Source organism: Podarcis filfolensis (genome assembly GCF_964270895.1).
Source record: "Podarcis filfolensis genome assembly, chromosome: 16".
Taxonomy (NCBI): domain Eukaryota; kingdom Metazoa; phylum Chordata; class Lepidosauria; order Squamata; family Lacertidae; genus Podarcis; species Podarcis filfolensis.
This window is the reverse complement of record NC_139620.1, coordinates 23,440,091-23,458,483: the sequence shown is the minus strand read 5'-3', so window position 1 is coordinate 23,458,483 and position 18,393 is coordinate 23,440,091. Positions and strand designations below refer to the sequence as shown.

Here is an 18,393-nt window from a genome sequence, read left to right as displayed (position 1 = left end):
GAGGGAGCCGGCATACAGCTTTCGGGCTTAAAAACTGACCCCTATCCTTGGGTAAGAGCTCAGAAAATACAGGAAGGAAGCCTGTCGTCATATTTGAGGGGCCCAAGGCTACCACCTCAGCTGTATTCTTGGACCAGAACTTGTGACATGATAAAAAGATGGAAAACCTTTGAAGATACATCTTATTAAGGCCTCGGTCCAGGTTCAAGCTTGGGGCCACTGGACACATCATGGATTCTGAGAGGGTGGCGTGGGCGCCAGTCACAAAATGGCTGCTGTGCGGGAAGTGGCAGAATACAGAATGGCTGCTGCATCTGAAAGAGAGAAAAACAAAACAAAAACAGGAGCACAAAATGGTCCCTACCATCAGCAGCCCCATCGGGGAGGGGGAGGCACCAAGCCTAACACAGTAGCTTCCAAGCTATCTACTTTCTGACATCCATATCATACCCTCCAACTGCCCTGAAAATGCCGGGATTGTCAGGAAAAACTTGAAGCCACCGCTGCTCCACACTTTTTCATGCAGAGTCCCAAAGTCCCAAGGGCCCTTTCCTCCAGTACAGCGTTTCAGCATGGTATTGGAAGTTCAGATCCATACGTCCCTATAGCAAATTTCTTAGATCCCGCTATCCTTTCCTCGCCCCCCAACCTGAGATCAAATCAGAAACCGGGTTGACTTCTGTAAATCCAGGACTGTCCCTGGAAAATAGGGGCACTTGGAAGGTCTGGAATTCCAGTTTAACGATGCACTTCAGGAAGATGTGCGGACCACAAACATGGCTGCCCCATTTTGGCCTACAATCTAGGGCCACTCAATAAGGGCATGAGGCTGACCTGTGGCGCTTCAGGTCCACCCTACTTAAACCTAGCAGGGGACTCACATTGCCCTCTCCTGACGCAAAACATGACCGGACTGGGGAGCTCTATAATGGTGGGGAAGCTGTTTCTCATGGAAGTCTGTTGGCCATTATGGGCCTTTGTGAAAACCACTCCAAAACCACTTAGCTCACAAATATCTCTTACGTACATGCAAACACACATGAATAATACACGCACGTACACACAACACACACATAATCCCATGAAAGTGGCATTCGACTCTGAAAAGTCCTTTGTCCCTCTTGGCTGGCGATAAATTGTCACCCTTTCTCCCACAACAATGCACCCCGGCAGCATATGGAATTTGTCACAGCCCAGCCATCGGCCTGCAACTAATTTAGAGCACAATAGGACGGGCTATGCTCTTTCCCCCCGTCTCCCCGCTTTTCTTTCCTCGCACTCAGTCTGCCGTAATAAACACCATCTGCTTTCCCTTCCTTCTTGGGCCGATTTGCAGGAGACTCAAGGAAAAGAAAATAAGATGAAAGGAACTGACTCCTCTCTGCACCTTGCCCTGTTTGCGGAGCTCAGCTCTCCCAAATACCTCCCTCAGCAGGGTATGTGAGAATTTGCTTCGCGACTGGGGTGGAAAGGAAAGGAAAATATAAAATACATTCCACAGGGCATGAAATGGCCAGGCCTTTTTAATATTGAAGCAAAAGAGAATTACCCACACCCTATAAATTTGGCAGAACCAGGCCCATACACAAGGATAGCGGAAAAATACAGGCCAATCCAGTGTGTATGGACTGCAACCTTAGTGTGAGGCAGGGCCCAGCCCTAGAAGGCTGCTGTTCACATTGTGTTCTGCAGAAGATATGGGATGCTTGCTAATCTGTGCAATCAGAGAAGATGGTTGGGGAGGTTCTGTTCTAAGACAGCCTTTGCCAAGCTCAACACTCCAGATGTTTTGGGCTATAGTTTTTGGGCTGGTGGGGGTGGGTTCTGCGAGTTGTAGTCCAAAACATCCAGAGGGTTGCCATTTTAGTGCATGGTGTAGAGAAAGCAGATATTTTTGTTGCATTGATTTGTTTTATTTACTTGAATAAAATAGAAAAGATAAAAATAAAAAGGAAAAAATACTGTTCCAGGATTCTTTGGAGGAGGCTGTGACTGTTTGATGTGCCATGAAACTGCTTTAAAACTATCGTGCAGATAGAGCCTAAGTTACAGCCTTTCCCCAAGAGAAATACCTTCCTCCTAGGAATACAGTTAAAGCCATGGTTTTCCCAGTAGTGATGTATGGAAGTGAGAGCTGGACCATAAAGAAGGCTGATTGCTGAAGAACTGATGCTTTTGAATTATGGTGCTGGAGGAGACTCTTGAGAGTCCCATGGACTGCAAGAAGATCAAACCTCTCCATTCTTAAGGAAATCAGCCCTGAGTGCTCACTGGAAGGACAGATCGTGAAGCTGAGGCTCCAATACTTTGGCCACCTCACGAGAAGAGAAGACTCCCTGGAAAAGACCCTGATGTTGGGAAAGATGGAGGGCACAAGGAGAAGGGGACGACAGAGGACAAGATGGTTGGACAGTGTTCTCGAAGCTACAAACATGAGTTTGACCAAGCTGCGGGAGGCAGTGGAAGACAGAAGTGCCTGGTGTGCTCTGGTCTATGGGGCCACAAAGAGTCGGACACGACTAAACAACTAAACAACAACAACAAGGAATACAGGAACACTTGCCTTATACCGAGTCTGATCAATGGTCCATCTAGCTCAGTACTGCCAACACTAACTGGCAGCAGCTCTCCAGGGCTTCAGGCAGCGAGTCTCTCCTAGCCCTACTTTGAGATACTGTGGATTAAACCTGGGATCTTATGCATACAAAGAAGGTGCTCTACCACTGAGCTACTGCCCTTCATCTAAAAATAAATTAAAATGCTAGTCTAAAAAAATAGAGCTGAATTAAAGAGAAAAGCTGCCTCCTATTGAATCAGACCACTGGCCCATATAGTTCAGTGCTGTCTGCACAAACTGGCAGCAGCTTTCCAGGGTTTCAGACAGGGAGTCTCTCCTGGCCCTATTTGGAGATGCCACTGGAGGCTGGACCTGGGACCTTATGCATACAAAGCAGCTGTTCTACCCCTGAGCTATGAACCTTCCCCTCTCCAAGCAACCATTAAAAAGGGTGGGGGAATAACTGAAGGACTCATTGACTGAGATGCAACTCTGATGGATGTGGGGCGTGAGAGGCTCCCTTCACTTGTCTTTGAGCCTATCCTCCTCCCGACGCTGCCAGACGATGTTTACAGACAACACAGGTGTTCATCTGCGTTGCGAGCCCTCTGGCACCGTCCCTGGAACATCGGAGCTCTTTCCACAATGAGGGATTGTGCACTGCAATCAGAGGTAGCCAGATCTGGGGACCAGAATTTGGCAACTGGCTGAAAAACTGAAGGAAATGAGCATGCCATAATTAGTTTAATTGAGCTAAATTATATACATAAACAATCTAAGACACATCGGGGGCCTTGTTCCACAGGGGTTCCCCAGCCTTCATCCCCTCCTCATGTATTTATCGGTCTCTCACACACAATTTCACACAAAATTTCTGCCTGGGTGCCTGCCAGGAGTTTTTTGATAGCTGCAAGGCAGGCTAAAAAAACTCCCACCTATTGAGCTGTTCATGTACTTTGCCTATAGTATTCCTGTCTTTGAACAGCCTAGCCCATGCTAGCTCTACATTTATCAGAAAGTGGTCGCATTTTATTTTGGCTGGGCTCCTGCATATTCCAGTTTCCTCCTTGTAGCTGCTAAACAAGCCAACATTCAACAGGTGCAGCTGTGGCAAACTTCATCTGTTGAGTTTTGACTTGACTCACATTTGTCTATCCTAAACCTATTACCATTTTTTTTTTAATAGCTATGGTTTTCCCAGTAGTGATGTATGGAAGTGAGAGCTGGACCATAAAGAAGGCTGATCGCTGAAGAATTTATGCTTTTGAATTATGGTGCTGGAGGAGACTCTTGAGAGTCCCATGGACTGCAAGAAGGTCAAACCTATCCATTCTGAAGGAAATCAGCCCTGAGTGCTCACTGGAAGGACAGATCCTGAAGCTGAGGCTCCAATACTTTGGCCACCTCAAGAGAAGAGAAGACTCCCTGGAAAAGACCCTGATGTTGGGAAAGATGGAGGGCACAAGGAGAAGGGGACGACAGAGGACGAGATGGTTGGACAATGTTCTCGAAGCTACAAACATGAGTTTGACCAAACTGCAGGAGGCAGTGGAAGACAGGAGTGCCTGGCGCGCTCTGGTCCATGGGGTCACGAAGAGTCGAACACGACTAAACAACTAAACAACAACAACAACAAAACCTACTACCAAACGATGCTCTCAGGTGACTCTGAGTTTGAGTGTTATGAGCATGAAAACTTTGTTCCTGCTGCTGATCACTGAAGCTATATATGAACTAGGGATGCTCCTTAATAATGTAAGAAAAGCCCTGCTTCGAATGGGTCAAAGGCCCATTCAGTCCAACATCCTCACTGCGGCCAACTAGATGCCTACAGGAAGTCACAGGTAGGAACCAAGCGCAACAGCAATCTCCCTAGTTGTGATTTCCAGCTACTTTCCAAGGCAGGAGTCAGGAGCAGGCCAGCAATAACTCACAAGGTGTCAATGAACTTAACTCTTGATTCAAAGAAACAAAGCAGCTCAGGCCTAGTGAGCACAGCAACTCTTCCCAGTAGATTTTGCCACAGTGAGGCAGTTGCAAGGGCTGAAGGTCCCTGCCTTCCCATAGCTCTCTAAATTTCCTCCTTCCCTGGGTTGTCCCCAAGAAATCTGAGACTTCCTTGCTTTGTCTGTCTTTGTTCCGCCCTCTTCATACCTCTTCTGGTTCTGGGAGACCAGGGAAGAGGGAAGCTGGTCGCAGCAGGACGGGGAGTCTCCCTGGCTTCTTCAGCAGCCTGCCTCATCTCTGTCTCCTGGGTCCCCCTCCTCTCCAGCCTCCGATTCTGGACTGCTCTCTGCCACAGACTCTTCCTGCTCACTAAACCCTGTTGCCTCTTCAGCTTCCGACACCTCTTCCCCCCACTCTGCTCCTTATTCTCCCTCTGACCACTCATTGCCCTCCTACCACCAACCCCCTGGCTCTGAACCTTCTTCGCTTGGGGGAGAGTTCCCAAGCTGGTGCCCCCACCACTCCTTTGCATCCAAGCCACTCCATGACACCAGAAGTCATCAGTTCTCAAAGGTTTTGAGGGCATGGAGGTCCTCTTGAAGCAGCGAAAGGGAACCTCCAGCCAGTGGGCCTTATATGCCCCAGCTTCCCCACAAGCCCCCCCAACCTGCCCCCCCCATGCCTGACATTGTTTCCTGCAAGCAAGAATTGCACAGTTTCTAGGAGGGCATGTAGCATTTATTAATACACATGGGAAAGAATGTGACAACCCTGCTTTTAGGGAACATTGAGTGAGTACTGTAGTGCTTTGGGGAATGGCCATCCCTGGCCAGCTTTGGCTGAGTTGGCTTCCTGTATTAACCACTGGGGGGCACTGTCTCTCCTTAAATGAGTACACACTCTAGTGCTCTTAATTCAGATTAGAGCTGGGGCACAGGTTGAGGTGATCATAGGAAGAGTGCTGGAAATGATGGATGACCTTCAGAAGGTGAATTTCCTTTGCTACCACTGTTATGTGCAGCTGGATAGTTTCTGTACCAGTCTCATGCTGCTGGGGAACCTTTTTCAACCAGACACCAAAATCGACATTATGGCCAGAGTTACATATTAGTTGTATTGCACTACATCCGTCATCTATGGACAAAAGTTATCTAGAGATTTCCAGTAATGTCACATTGAGTTTATTATGAAGATGTGCTTTGGCTCCTTAACAGGCTTCAGTCTCTTACCCTGGGGTATCACCATGGTGCAATAGTTAGAGCATTGGACTGGAGTGTGAAACCTTTGGAATGTGAGTCCGGGGATCAAATCTCTACTCGGCCATAAAGCTCACTGAGTAACCTTAGGCCAGTCAACCTTTTCACTTGGGAATCACAAGTGTGGGGAGGTAAGTATTTTATTTTATTTTTAAATATTGAGTACAGTCAAACCTCGGTTCTCAAACGGCTCTGTTTCTGAACGTTTCGACTCCTGAACGCCGACAACCTGGAAGTAAATGTTCTGGTTTCTGAACATTTTTCGGAACCCGAACGTCCGACGCGGCTTCCGTTTTGAGTTTCCCTATTGAATTGAGGCTTCTGCTTTCAGTTTTTGGTTTTTGAACGTTTCAGAAGTTGAATGCTCTTCCAGAACGGATTTTGTTCAAAAACTGAGGTTCTGCTGTAAAAGGTGACATGATAGAAGTTCATTAAATGAAGCAAGGCCTGGAGGAAATGCGGTGCTTTGTTTGTTTTTTGGCGTTTTTGTAAAAAAAGAAAAGAAAGCAGCTCAACAACTTTCAGGTTTTCCTAAAAAAGTTCAGCAACTTTCAGGGTGTCCTGTTTTTTACTTTTTGAAATATGGCAACCTCTTGGAGACACGTGGGGGGACTGTAAACATTGAGGTCAATAAGGCCCTTTTCTGCATCTGTGGACTCATGCTGCACTGTTGATGGGTGTTTTCCTCTGCTTTATGACATGCTACCCTTTCTTTTGGAGTCTGATTCCATGTGCAATAGATATACACCACTGTCCTTCTGGGCATGTATTTGGTTGAGGTTGCTGAATTAGGAAAACAGTAATAAAGTGCATATATGTTATGTGTGTGTATATAGGTAAAGGTAAAGGGACCCCTGACCACAAGGTCTAGTCGTGACCGACTCTGGGGTTGCGGCACTCATCTCGCTTTACTGGCCGAGGGAGCTGGCATACAGCTTCTGGGTCATGTGGCCAGCATGACTAAGCCACTTCTGGCAAACCAGAGCAGCGCACGGAAACACCGTTTACCTTCCCGCTGGAGCAGTACCTATTTATCTACTTGCACTTTGACGTGCTTTTGAACTGCTAGGTTGGCAGGAGCAGGGACCGAGCAACAGGAGCTCACCCCATCGTGGGGATTCGAACCGCCGACCTTCTGATCAGCAAGTCCTAGGCTCTGTGGTTTAACCCACAGCACCACCCGCATCCCTATGTGTGTATTTACGTATCTATAAATACACATGCCCATATATCACATGTAGGTAGATGGGAGTAGACACACATAGATCTTAGAGACAACAAGGCTCTTGGAGCTGTTACAAGGTAGAGTGATGAATGAGAGTCATCTCAACAGCCTCCAGTGACTTTGGCGAGCTCCTTTCCCCCGAAGATAAAGATGTTCTTGTTCCTGGTGGGAGGGAATGAAGAGAGCAAGGGAAGCAGAACAAAGTGGGGGTCTTGGCTGCTCAGCAAGAGGCCTTTCCCAGGCAAAATCACCCTGCTCTTCATGCACTGCTCCCATAGAAGAACACACAAGGTTATCTCCATGCAAGATGGGACCTCAATTGCTCCTAGTACCAACCTCAACCCTTTGGTGCATCTCCATAAACTGTTTTTTCCCCCAAAGCTGGGATGATGTTCCTTCCACCCTGTACTGACAGAAGCTGCCCCTAAGTCACTTTAGCACGCACACAGTGCCACAAAGCAGCTGCATTGCATGATCTGAGGGTGGGGGGGGGGCACTGCAGGCCTAGAATGAGGAGAGGGCAAGAGGTAGCACACGGGTTGGCAAACTAAGGCCCGGGGGCCGGATATGGCCCAATCGCCACCTAAATCCAGCCGGTCTGGGAATCAGCGTGTTTTTACATGAGTAGACTTGGACTACTGCAATGCACTCTACGTGGGGCTACCTTTGAAGGTGACTCGGAAACTACAACTAATCCAGAATGCGGCAGCTAGACTGGTGACTGGGGGCGGCCGCCGAGACCATATAACACCGGTCTTGAAAGACCTACATTGACTCCCAGTACGTTTCCGAGCACAATTCAAAGTGTTGGTGCTGACCTTTAAAGCCCTAAACGGCCTTGGTCCAGTATACCTGAAGGAGCGTCTCCACCCCCATCATTCTGCCCGGATGCTGAGGTCCAGCGCTGAGGGCCTTCTGGCGGTTCCCTCATTGCGAGAAGCAAAGCTACAGGGAACCAGGCAGAGGGCCTTCTTGGTAGTGGCGCCCGCCCTGTGGAACGCCCTTCCAGCAGATGTCAAAGCGATAAACAACTACCTGACATTCAGAAGACATCTTAAGGCAGCCCTGTTCAGGGAAGTTTTTAACGTGTGATATTTTACTGTGTTTTTGGTTTTTATGGAAGCCGCCCAGAGTGGCTGGGGAGGCCCAGCCAGATGGGCGGGGTATAAATAATAAATTATTATTATTATTTTTATTATTATTAATAGAATGTGTCCTTCTATTTAAAATGCATCTCTGGGTTATTTGTGGGGCATATGAATTCATTCATCCCCCCCCACAAGGTCTGAGGGACAGTGGACTGGCCCCCTGCTGAAAATGTTTGCTGACCACAGAGAAAGCACATGCTCCAGGCGGCAGGTTAGGGGACTGACGAACAGCATCCTGCCCTGAAGATGATGTGGTGTGGGAGAGAGAGAAGAGAAAGATGTTGCAGCACACACTCAGTGCCTCCCAGGTTTTGCAGCTCCCAGCTGGTTTCTCAGCTGGGAATGATGGGAATTGTACTTCAAAACCTATGGAGTGAACCAAATTGGGGGAAACTGGTGAATGGGATTTTTTTTCCTGGGTAAGTTTTACTGAAGTTAAGTGGAGAAATAATGATGGTGTGGCAATTCAACCCTTCTCTTTCCCCCTGGTTATTCTCCCACCCTTGAGATGTCCTCCTTTGAGCTGTATTTCTCCCACAGAGGTGAAAAAATATATATAACAGGTTAAACAAGGGTCACACACTGCTGGCTCTTTTTGCAGCTCCTGCATGCAGGTACCCTCTTGGAGCAGCTCGCTGTGTTTCCCACACAAAGGGGGCAGATTTGGGGTGCCACACAATTGCCCTTCATGACATGCCGAATCTGCCCCCCCCCTGCTTTGTAAAGGCCTCCTTTGAGGTGCAACTCCCTGGCAACAGGAGGTGGGGGAGAGAGGAGAGACGCTGGCTTCCTGAAAAAAAGCCGGTCTTGTGTGTGTGTGTGATCTCAACACATCCACCCCACCCCCTAAGTCCTTTCTTTTTCTGCTTAACAAGGCCAAGAGTGAATAGGGGAACTTTTCCAGGGTTTGAACATGAAAGACTTAGCAGGGGGAGGGGGCAAATGAGGAGGGAGGGGACCCTTTGCAAAAGCCTCGGCCTCTCTCTCTCTCTGGTTTCTTTAATCTAGTCGAAGGTGGGGGGCTTGAGAAAAGGGGAGGGATCTGCAGGTGAAATGTATAGATACATGTTGCATTGGATATGCAAATATATTTTGCAAATAAGACGGAGGCACCTTGAAGCAAAAGTGGGAAGGGTTAAGAGTTTCAGGCTAGACAAAGTTCTCCCCCACCCCTCTGCTGGAAATCCAGCCCCTGGAAGGCTACCCTTCCCCACGGCCGGGGCCCTCCAGCTTGTGGGGGAGGAGGAAAGAGGAGGCCCCTTTTCTACTTTTGCGCTCTTTTGATCTATCCGGCGCAGCCTGCACGCTTTTGCACGCGCGCGCAGCAGCTGATCAGCGCCCTCCTGCAGCCTAGCTGGCTGCGGAGAGAAAGGAGTTGAATGCCATTTTCTCCTCCCGTGCTTTTCTTTTCTCTTTTTTAAAAGATAGATCTCATTTCTTCTTCTATTTATTTGGGGTTTGCAGCTTGTAAGCAGCAGCAGCGCGCAGCTGAGCTCTTTCCCCTCCTCGCTCTGTTTTGGCTGAAACCCCTGGATTTATTCCGGCTGTGCTTGGCACGGAGCCACCCATACTCTCTCTCTCTCTCTCTCTCTCTCTCCTTTGCCAAGCGGAGGACTTTTCCTCTCCCGCGGTTGCCTTGGCTGGGCGTCTCAATGAGGGCTCCTTAAGCCGGGGAACCTTTTGCGCGTCGGGGAGGACGCACGGCTCGCTCGGGAGGTTTTCCACCCCTTCTCCCCGCCATCAGAAACCCGGTTGCCTGGAGGGGGACTGGCCGGCCCTCCAGCTGCCCCGCGGCTCCTTATGGAGACTGCCGGGAGAAGGCGGCGGCGCTGGCCGGTCTGCCTCCGAGCTGCGCTGTGGCTTTGCTGCTTGCTCCCGGCGCCGGTCAGCTGCACCTGGAACCGCGCGGGGCTCCAGTACGCCAATCGGAGGTAAGGCGGGCGTATGGTTACTCCGGGGGGGGGGGTTAATGCGGATTGTGCCTTTTAATGCCCAGAGCTCCTTGGGCTAGGCCCATCTAATTCATCCTTCTTTCCCGGCAGACAGATGCCTCTGGGAAGCTCGCAATCCCTGTTGCTTTATCTCTTTGCAGATAGACTGCTCCTACACAGGGGAGCTCCATTTTATTTGCCGCATTCATAGGTTCAACTTTTCCTCCAAGGAGCTCAAAGTGGTCTGCAGGAGTGCCAGCTTGGCCCTGCGACTGTGGGTGCCTGGGGCCGTGGGCGTCATGCAATGTGCATGGCCCTGACACCAAGATTTGTGGGTGCTTCATGGGGAATTTTGTGGGTGCTCAGGCACTCAGGGTCCCAGGGAGTTGGCACCTATGGTGGTATGCATGCCCCTTTGCAGCTTTATGTAACCCTCCTCAACAGCCCTGTGAGGTTGGTTAGGCTGAGAGGCAGTGACTGGTCCAAGGAGACCCAGTGGGTATTGGAACACTGGTCTCTCCCAGGTCCTTGTCTGATGCTCTAGCCACTATGCCACACAGTCATGTTATTTCCGCAGAAAGGTTTCCAGAATGCCTAATGAACAAAACATACAAGAAGCTGCCTCAGTACTGAGGCAGGTCATTGGCCCTTGTAGATCAGTGATGGTCACACTGACAGGCAGCAGCACTCCAGGGTTTCAGGCAGGGAATATTTTCCTTGCCACATCTGCAGACGGAGCTGGCGAATGAATGTGGGACCTGCATGCAAAGCAGCCGCTTTGCCATTGAACTGCAAACCTCCCTCACTGATATTTATTGTCTTAGCTGTTGTTGCCACCCTGATGGATGAAGGGCAGCGAATAGAGGAAACAAAGAGCATAAGAAATAAAAATGAAATAAGAAACAACAGGGCACACTCAGAGAAAAGGCTGGGCAGGGAGGAAGAGAAAAGCAAGCTCAACTCCATCAGCAGAGTATGAGAATCTTAATCTCTGGGTTGTGGGTTCAAGCCCCACGTCGCGCAAAGGATTCCAGCATTGCAAGGGGGTTGGACTAAATGACCCTCGTAGCCCCTTCCACCTCTGCAATTCTATGATATACCAAACAGCCAGGATGGAGAGAGTAATGGATGTGTTCACACTATGTGAATTTGCACCAGCTTTTGGAAACCACCTAGGCCATGAATGGGTCTGGTGGCAGTGAATTCCATAAGTTAATTGTGCTTTGTCAGCTCTGAAGTTAGGGCTAGTTCTGAAGGCATGTTTTAATAACCATATAAAAGTTATCATAACTTTTATACTTACAGTGAAGGAAATGAAGGAATGGTGAAATGATAGGACCTCCCCAGCCCCATTTTGAATATAGTTTTAGAGCACTCCTAATCTATATTGGGGGTCTTGCAGGGTAATGACTAATCTAGCTGCTGAATTTAGGTATAAATGGCAAAGGGTAGCTGTAGTTTTGGTTCCCACATTGGCTTAGGAAGTACAGTGGTACCTCTGGTTAAGTACTTAATTCGCTCTGGAGGTCTGTTCTTAACCTGAAACTGTTCTTAACCTGAAGCACCACATTAGCTAATGGGGCCTCCTGCTGCTGCCGTGCCGCCGGAGCACGATTTCTGTTCTCATCCTGAAGCAAAGTTCTTAACCTGAAGCACTATTTCTGGGTTAGCAGAGTCTGTAACCTGAAGCATATGTAACCTGAAGCGTATGTAACCTGAGGTACCACTGTACAAGCTATGTAGGCTTGCATCAAAACACGAACCGGATCAAATTTCTCTGCCATCCTTATTTTGGGGTAGCAAGTCTTGGTGAAAGGGCCCTTCCCAAAGATTTTGCTAGCAACATTGGCTAGCAATAAATAAAGCAAAGGACACCTTTATCAGTGCACAGAGAACAACAAGGCGAGTTAAGGAATGGTGGCCCATGTCCAAATGCAGGTGTCATTTGCTCTTTGTTTATTTATCTGTCACATTTATATCCCACCAAGGAGCTTGAGACAGCATACATGGTTCTCCCCCTCCTCGTTTATTCCCCACAACAACCCTGTGAGGTAGGTTAGGCTGAGAGACAGTGACTGGCCCTAGGTCACTCAGTGAATTTCTAAGCTGAGCGGGGGATTGAACCCTGGTCTCCCGGGTCTTAGTCCAACACTCTAGCCACTATACCACGCTGGCGTTCCTAGCCTGGGCAGCCTCTAACACTGAAATTGGGGACCTCAGGCCCAGGGACCAAATGTGGCCCTCTGTTCCCCTTTATCTGGCCCCTGGGAATCTCCCTAGCCTTGCCTTTCACCTTCCTCCAGTGTTTTTGCCTGGCTGGGCTGTGTCCTTGAAGCCTGATGATGATTCTTGCTTGCTTGCTTGGATGGATGGATGGATGGAGGACAGAGAGTCTGTAGCACTAGAAACCAACCTGGTGTACAAAGGGAGACATTTATACCTGTTGCTCTGCCCACTCTCAATTCCCAGCATGCAGCCCCCAGGCTCATAAAAGGCTCTGGGCTCCTGCTACTAAGTCTGCTGCACCAGGTTGAGAGGGGGAAAAGAATGTGGAGGCAGGAAAGGAAGCATTTCCTACTCTTTGAATGACCACAGCTAATTATAGGCATTGCCCTGATAATGTTGGGGGTGGAGCATCCTGGCTCACTCTGGGCCATCACTTGCCTGTGATGGCAATGCAGGAGTCGGCCTACGGAATTTTCTGAACCGCCAAGCTGATTGCAGCCATATATGTTGATTTCTGCTTGCTGCGTTTCAAGGGGGTTCCACTCTGGCCTTCAGTAAACACTGCAATCAAATGGAGGGGGAGAGTGGAAACCCTGCTTGGTAAAGGTAAAGGACCCTGTGATTTAAACCACTGAGCCTCTTGGGCTTGCCAATCAGAAGGTCGACAGTTCAAATCCCCACGACAGGGTGAGCTCCCGTTGCTCTGTCCCAGCTTCTGCCTACCTAGCAGTTCGAAAGCACACCAGTGCAAGTAGATAAATAGGTACCGCTGTGGTGGGAAGGTAAAAGGTGTTTCCGTGCGCTCTGGTTTCCATCACGGTGTCCCCTTGCACCAGAAGTGGTTTAGTCATGCTGACCACATGACCCGGAAAGCTGTCTTGTGGACAAACACCGGCTCCCTCAGTCTGAAGGTGAGATGAGTGCCGCACCCCATAGTCGCCTTTGACAGGGCCAGGTAAATGGGTTGTGTGTATCCTTGCTAAGTTACACAGTGGTACCTCGGGTTACATCCGCTTCAGGTTACAGACTCCGCTAACCCAGAAATAGTACCTCGGGTTAAGAACTTTGCTTCAGGATGAGAACAGAAATCTGGTGCTGGCGGCGCGGTGGCAGCAGGACGCCCCATTAGCTAAAGTGGTGCTTCAGGTTAAGAACAGTTTTAGGTTAAGAACAGACCTCCGGAACGAATTAAGTACTTAACCCGAGGTACCACTGTACTCTGACATGATTTGAATCAGACCATTGGTCTGTCTAGCTCAGACAGGCTAGATTTCAGAGAGCCCTCCTAGCGTTATGTGGAGATGCTGGGGATTGATCCTGGGACCTTCTGCAAAGCAAATCCTCTGCCACTGAGCTACAGCCATTCCCCTGAATGCCTTGGTGGTTTTCCTGATGAGTTAGATTTTTTACTGAGCATTGCATTTTTTTATGGTGTGACTTGCTTTGGTGCCATTTTTTCCTCTGGAAATGAACAGTGACATAGAAATATTTCAGTTAAATAAAATGGCACAGGCTGCATCATGCATGTGCTTTTAGGTCATATCCATGCTATACATTTAAGGCACTCTAATAGTCATATCTCCCCCCTGCCCTGAATCCTAGGAACAAAAGTTGTCTGCTCTGGTGGCTACTAGCCCGTGTTTGAAATTACCCAGGTGCCAGGCACATTTTGCACCTGGCTACTCGCCACTTGCGACCAAGTGAAGATGCCCGGGCTCCAGGATGGCACCTGACGCCCCCACCATCTGCAGGTGCATGCCAGGGAATCCTTGGATCTTGACTGTTTCCACATACTAGCAACACATCCTGTAGAATTCTACCCATGATATTTTATCTGCACAATCAGAATGCATTTCGGGAGCCAAAAAGTCGTGTTTTGGACTCACAGCTGTCCATGGAGGCGCAGGTCAGTTTTGTGTCCAGGGCAGTCGTCTACCAACTCCACCTGGTTCACTCGCTGATACCCTTCCTGTCCGCATACTGTCTCACCAGAGTGGTGCATGATATGGTTATCTGCCACTTGAACTACTGCAATGCTCTACATAGGGCTACCTTTGAAGGTGACCCAGAAACTACAACTAATCCAGAATGCAGCAGCTAGACTGGTGACTGGCAGTGGCCGCTGGGACCATGTAACACTGATCCTAAAGGATATTCATTGGCTCTCAGTACGTTTCCGAGCACAATTCAAAGTGCTGGTGCTGACTTTTAAAGTCCTAAATGGCAGCAGTCCAGTATACCTAAACGAGTGTCTCCACCTCCATCGTTCAGCCCAGATACTGAGGTCTAGCTCCAAGGGCCTTCTGGCGGTTCCCTCACTGCAAGAAGCAAAGTTACAGAGAACCAGGCAGAGGGCCTTCTCGGTAGTAGTGTCCTCCCTGTGGAACACCCTTCAGATGTCAAGTAGATAAACAACTACAGTGGATGCTCTGGTTCACGTTCGCAACCCGCGTCTGCGCATGCACGGGTTGCGATTCGGTGCTTCTGCGCATGCCCAAAGCACGATTTAGCACTTCTGCGCATGCGAGACCGCCGAAACCCAGAAGTAACCCATTCTGGTACTTCCGGGTTTCGGCAGCCCATAACCTGAAAAAATGCAACCTGAAGAGGCTGTAACCCAAGGTATGACTGTATACAACTTTTAGACGGTATCTGAAGGCAGCCCTGTATTGGGAAGTGTTTAATGCTTTATTATGTTTTTATATATTTTGTAAGCCACCCAGAGCTGCTGGGAAAACCCAGCCAGATGGGCGGGGTATAAATAATAAAATTGTTGTTGTTGTTGAAAAATACGACTTGTATCCGTCTGGGCCAAAAATGGCAACTAGGCATTCTGTTTTGACGACTGCAATCCTGGCTTAAGGAGCCATTTGGTGCCTAGCTTACATACCTGAGTTTCTAGCACTCCTGCCAGCCACAATGTCTGTCCTCTCCCTCCACAGTCGGAGGCAGCAATGCTTCTGAGTATCAGTTGCTGGAAACCGCAAGAGGGGGAGTGGACTCTTGTGTTTGAATCCTGCTTGCAGGTTTCCCACAGGTGTCTGTTTGGCCACTGTGAGAATAGGATGCTGGACTAGATGGGCCATTGGCCTGATCCAGCAGGGTTCTGACGTTCTTTCTTGGGGAGGGGCAGCCCTGCCTTAAGGGAGAGCATCCCTTTCAGCCAGCGGCAATGCTGGCCAGATGACGTTCCTCCCTAGACCAGGCAGCCTGCCTCCCAGGCGTCATGGGAACCGTGCCTAGGGAGGTCTTGCAGCTGGAGAGCGGAATCGAGACAGCCACAGAGCGCTTCTTGCGGTGGGCCCAATTTTTTGGGGGGGGAAGGGAGGGAACAGAAGATCAGGGAGATCTACTCATTAACTCCACTTGGCCACTGGCGCCCGTCCCTCTTAGCGGGCTGGGATCTTGGCCGCAGGGGTGGCCCTGATGCTGAGTGTTCACATTCCATGAGCGCGAAGGACAACCCCTTCCAGCTGCACTGGGGTGAGCGGTTGTTGGCCAGCCACCCACCCACCCGCAAGCCTGCAGCATCAGGACCAGAAGAGGCCTGATTGACAGGGGGAAGGCAAGGCATAAAGAGGCTTTTGTGATGGGCTCCGGGGGCGGGCAGTGGCGAGGGTGTCGCATGGCCTTGTTCCAGGAGGTAGGTGGTGGCCGTGGGGCTGGCGTGATGCTGAGGAGGAATGTGACAGGAATGTCAGAAGTAGGGGAGTTGTCGTCGTCCATCCCCCTTCATCAACCCCGGACTGGAACCAGTCCCTGGGCAAGTGTGTGCTCAAGAAATGGGGCTGTGTCAGCCTTTAACAGTAAGCACCTTGACCCCTGTGAGACTCTTCCCCCCCCCAAAAAAGTATCAGAGCGACTTAGTAAGTTTCCTGTCCTCATTGAGCCCTTGGACAGCAGACTGAGAAGGCACACAGGGGTCAGAGTCTGGCAGCCTCAATCCATTAGTTCTGCTTGTGGCAGGCCTGCTCCATCAGGTCTCCTCTCCTCTCCTTTCTTTTTTTTAATATAAATTTTATTAGTATTTTCCACACAACGACAACAACATGAAAAATATCGAAAAATTTTGTTGTTGTTTAGTCGTTTAGTCATGTCCGACTCTTCATGACCCCATGGACCAGAGCACGCCAGGCACTCCTGTCTTCCACTGCCTCCCGCAGTTTGGTCAAACTCATGCTGGTAGCTTCGAGAACACTATCCAACCATCTCATCCTCTGTCGTCCCCTTCTCCTTGTGCCCTCCATCTTTCCCAACATCAGGATCTTTTCCAGGGAGTCTTCTCTTCTCATGAGCTGGCCAAAGTATTGGAGCCTCAGCTTCAGGATCTGTCCTTCCAGTGAGCACTCAGGGCTGATTTCCTTCAGAATGGATAGGTTTGATCTTCTTGCAGTCCATGGGACTCTCAAGAGTCTCCTCCAGCACCATAATTCAAAAGCATCAATTCTTTGGCGATCAGCCTTCTTTATGGTCCAGCTGTCACTTCCATACATCACTACTGGGAAAACCATGGCTTTAACTATACGGACCTTTGTTGGCAAGGTGATGTCTCTGCTTTTTAAGATGCTGTCTAGGTTTGTCATTGCTTTTCTCCCAAGGAGCAGGTGTCTTTTAATTTCGTGGCTGCTGTCACCACACAAAACACAAAAACCGACATTCAAAAAACAAAAAACAAATCCATATCTTACAAGTTAATAATATAAACACTAAAAAGAAAAACAAACATTGACTTCCACCAATCCCACAGCACCTCTTTTACCTCTCATAGTGTCTTCCTGCTTTCCTGTTTTTCTTGTCATCTCTAGCCGAGCATCCAGATATAAATCCCTCTTTCTTATCCTTTCACTTCACAAGGTTATTCCTTCCTTACTTGGCAGGGGAGACACCTTGGTCATGAAGGTCTCCTCTCCTTTCAGCTGCCATAGAATCCTAGAGTTGGAAGGGACCTGTCTTTTGCCATGCCTTCCCTATATGCAGAGTGCAGCATGCATTTCAGTGATGTAGGCAGGCCTGAGACTGGCTCCCCTCCTTTTGGGAATGAATGGAGCCCTGTCTGTAGGTGGTCTCTTCTGGTTGAAGGACTGTGAGGAGCAGTGGTTGCTGGGCAGCCGAATCCTTGCCTCTCATGCTGTGTGGAATGACAGAAGTTGCTTGAGGTTCCTTTGATCTTGCTCCATCCGTGAGGCTGCAACACAATGAAGCTTCTGCTGGGATGCTGGCTTGAGCCTCTGGGGTTGTGTAAAAGGTGGAGGAATGCACGATTTGGGGCTGAACTGGTGTGTAGGGGAAGAGACAGACCCCAGCCCTTATAAATTTGGCTTATGGTGAGTCAGCAAAGTGTCAAGCCAACATTTGCAACAAACCTGTGGGGGGTTGTTGTTTTAAGTGGTGAATTCCAGGAAGCTCAACAACTTTGAGGGAAAGCTTTTCCAGAGGGATTGCAGCGTAAGCAATAGAGGGTTGCTGCATCCAATGTTAGCCCTGCTCAGGGTAGACCCACTGAAATGGCAGTATATGGCTACTGCTATGGCATCGGGCTACAACTTCATCATCACTGTTGACCATGTTGACTAGGGAAAGGTCAGAGGGAAACAAAATACCTTATCTTCCGGGAATTTGTCTAACCCACTTTTTGAAGCCGTTCAAGTTGGTAGCTGTCACTGTCTCCTGTGGGAGTGAGTTCCACAGATTAACAATGCACTGTGTGAAGAAGTCCTTTCTTTTTTTCTGTCCTGTCTTTCCCAACATTCAGCTTTGTTGGACTTCCACGAATTCTAGTTTTATGCAAAAAGGAGCAATTTTTTTCTTAACCCACTTTCTCCGTAATTTTAAACATTTCTGTCGTGTCACCTCCTTCTTGCCTTTTCTATAAGCCTAAAAAGTTCAAGTTCAGGAATGGAGCACAGAGGGGGCTTTAACTCTTTCCACCCACTGTGTTCTCGCCAAAAATCTCCCCCCCCCCCACCCAAGCTGCTATTGGTCCCAGGAGGGGCAATTTTTCTCAAGGCTGTGGTGTGGGAAGCAAATATTAACTGGGCTCCAAAGTCCTAATTTTGTCAGTAGTGTTTCTATTTTACAATCCCTTTAAAAACCATACAGATGA

The 18,393-nt window shown here is 49.1% G+C and overlaps 1 protein-coding gene across 6 annotated transcripts in view; it reads left to right on the top strand.

Moving 5' to 3' along the window:
• The first annotated feature begins 9,247 nt into the window (after positions 1 to 9,247).
• The window catches only part of EMID1 (EMI domain containing 1), a 67,894-nt gene continuing 58,748 nt past the window's right edge, over positions 9,248 to 18,393 (top strand). For 2 of the 6 annotated variants that reach the window (XR_014542426.1, XM_083590324.1), the window contains exon 1: positions 9,400 to 10,064. Coding sequence is in view for 5 of the 6 variants with exons in the window: in XM_083590324.1 (XP_083446450.1) it covers positions 9,934 to 10,064 (131 nt within the window). In the remaining variant the exon portion in view is untranslated. Of the gene's footprint in view, positions 10,065 to 18,393 lie in introns of all 6 variants that reach the window. The other 4 variants (XM_083590325.1, XM_083590327.1, XM_083590323.1 and 1 more) reach the window with 4 other exon arrangements.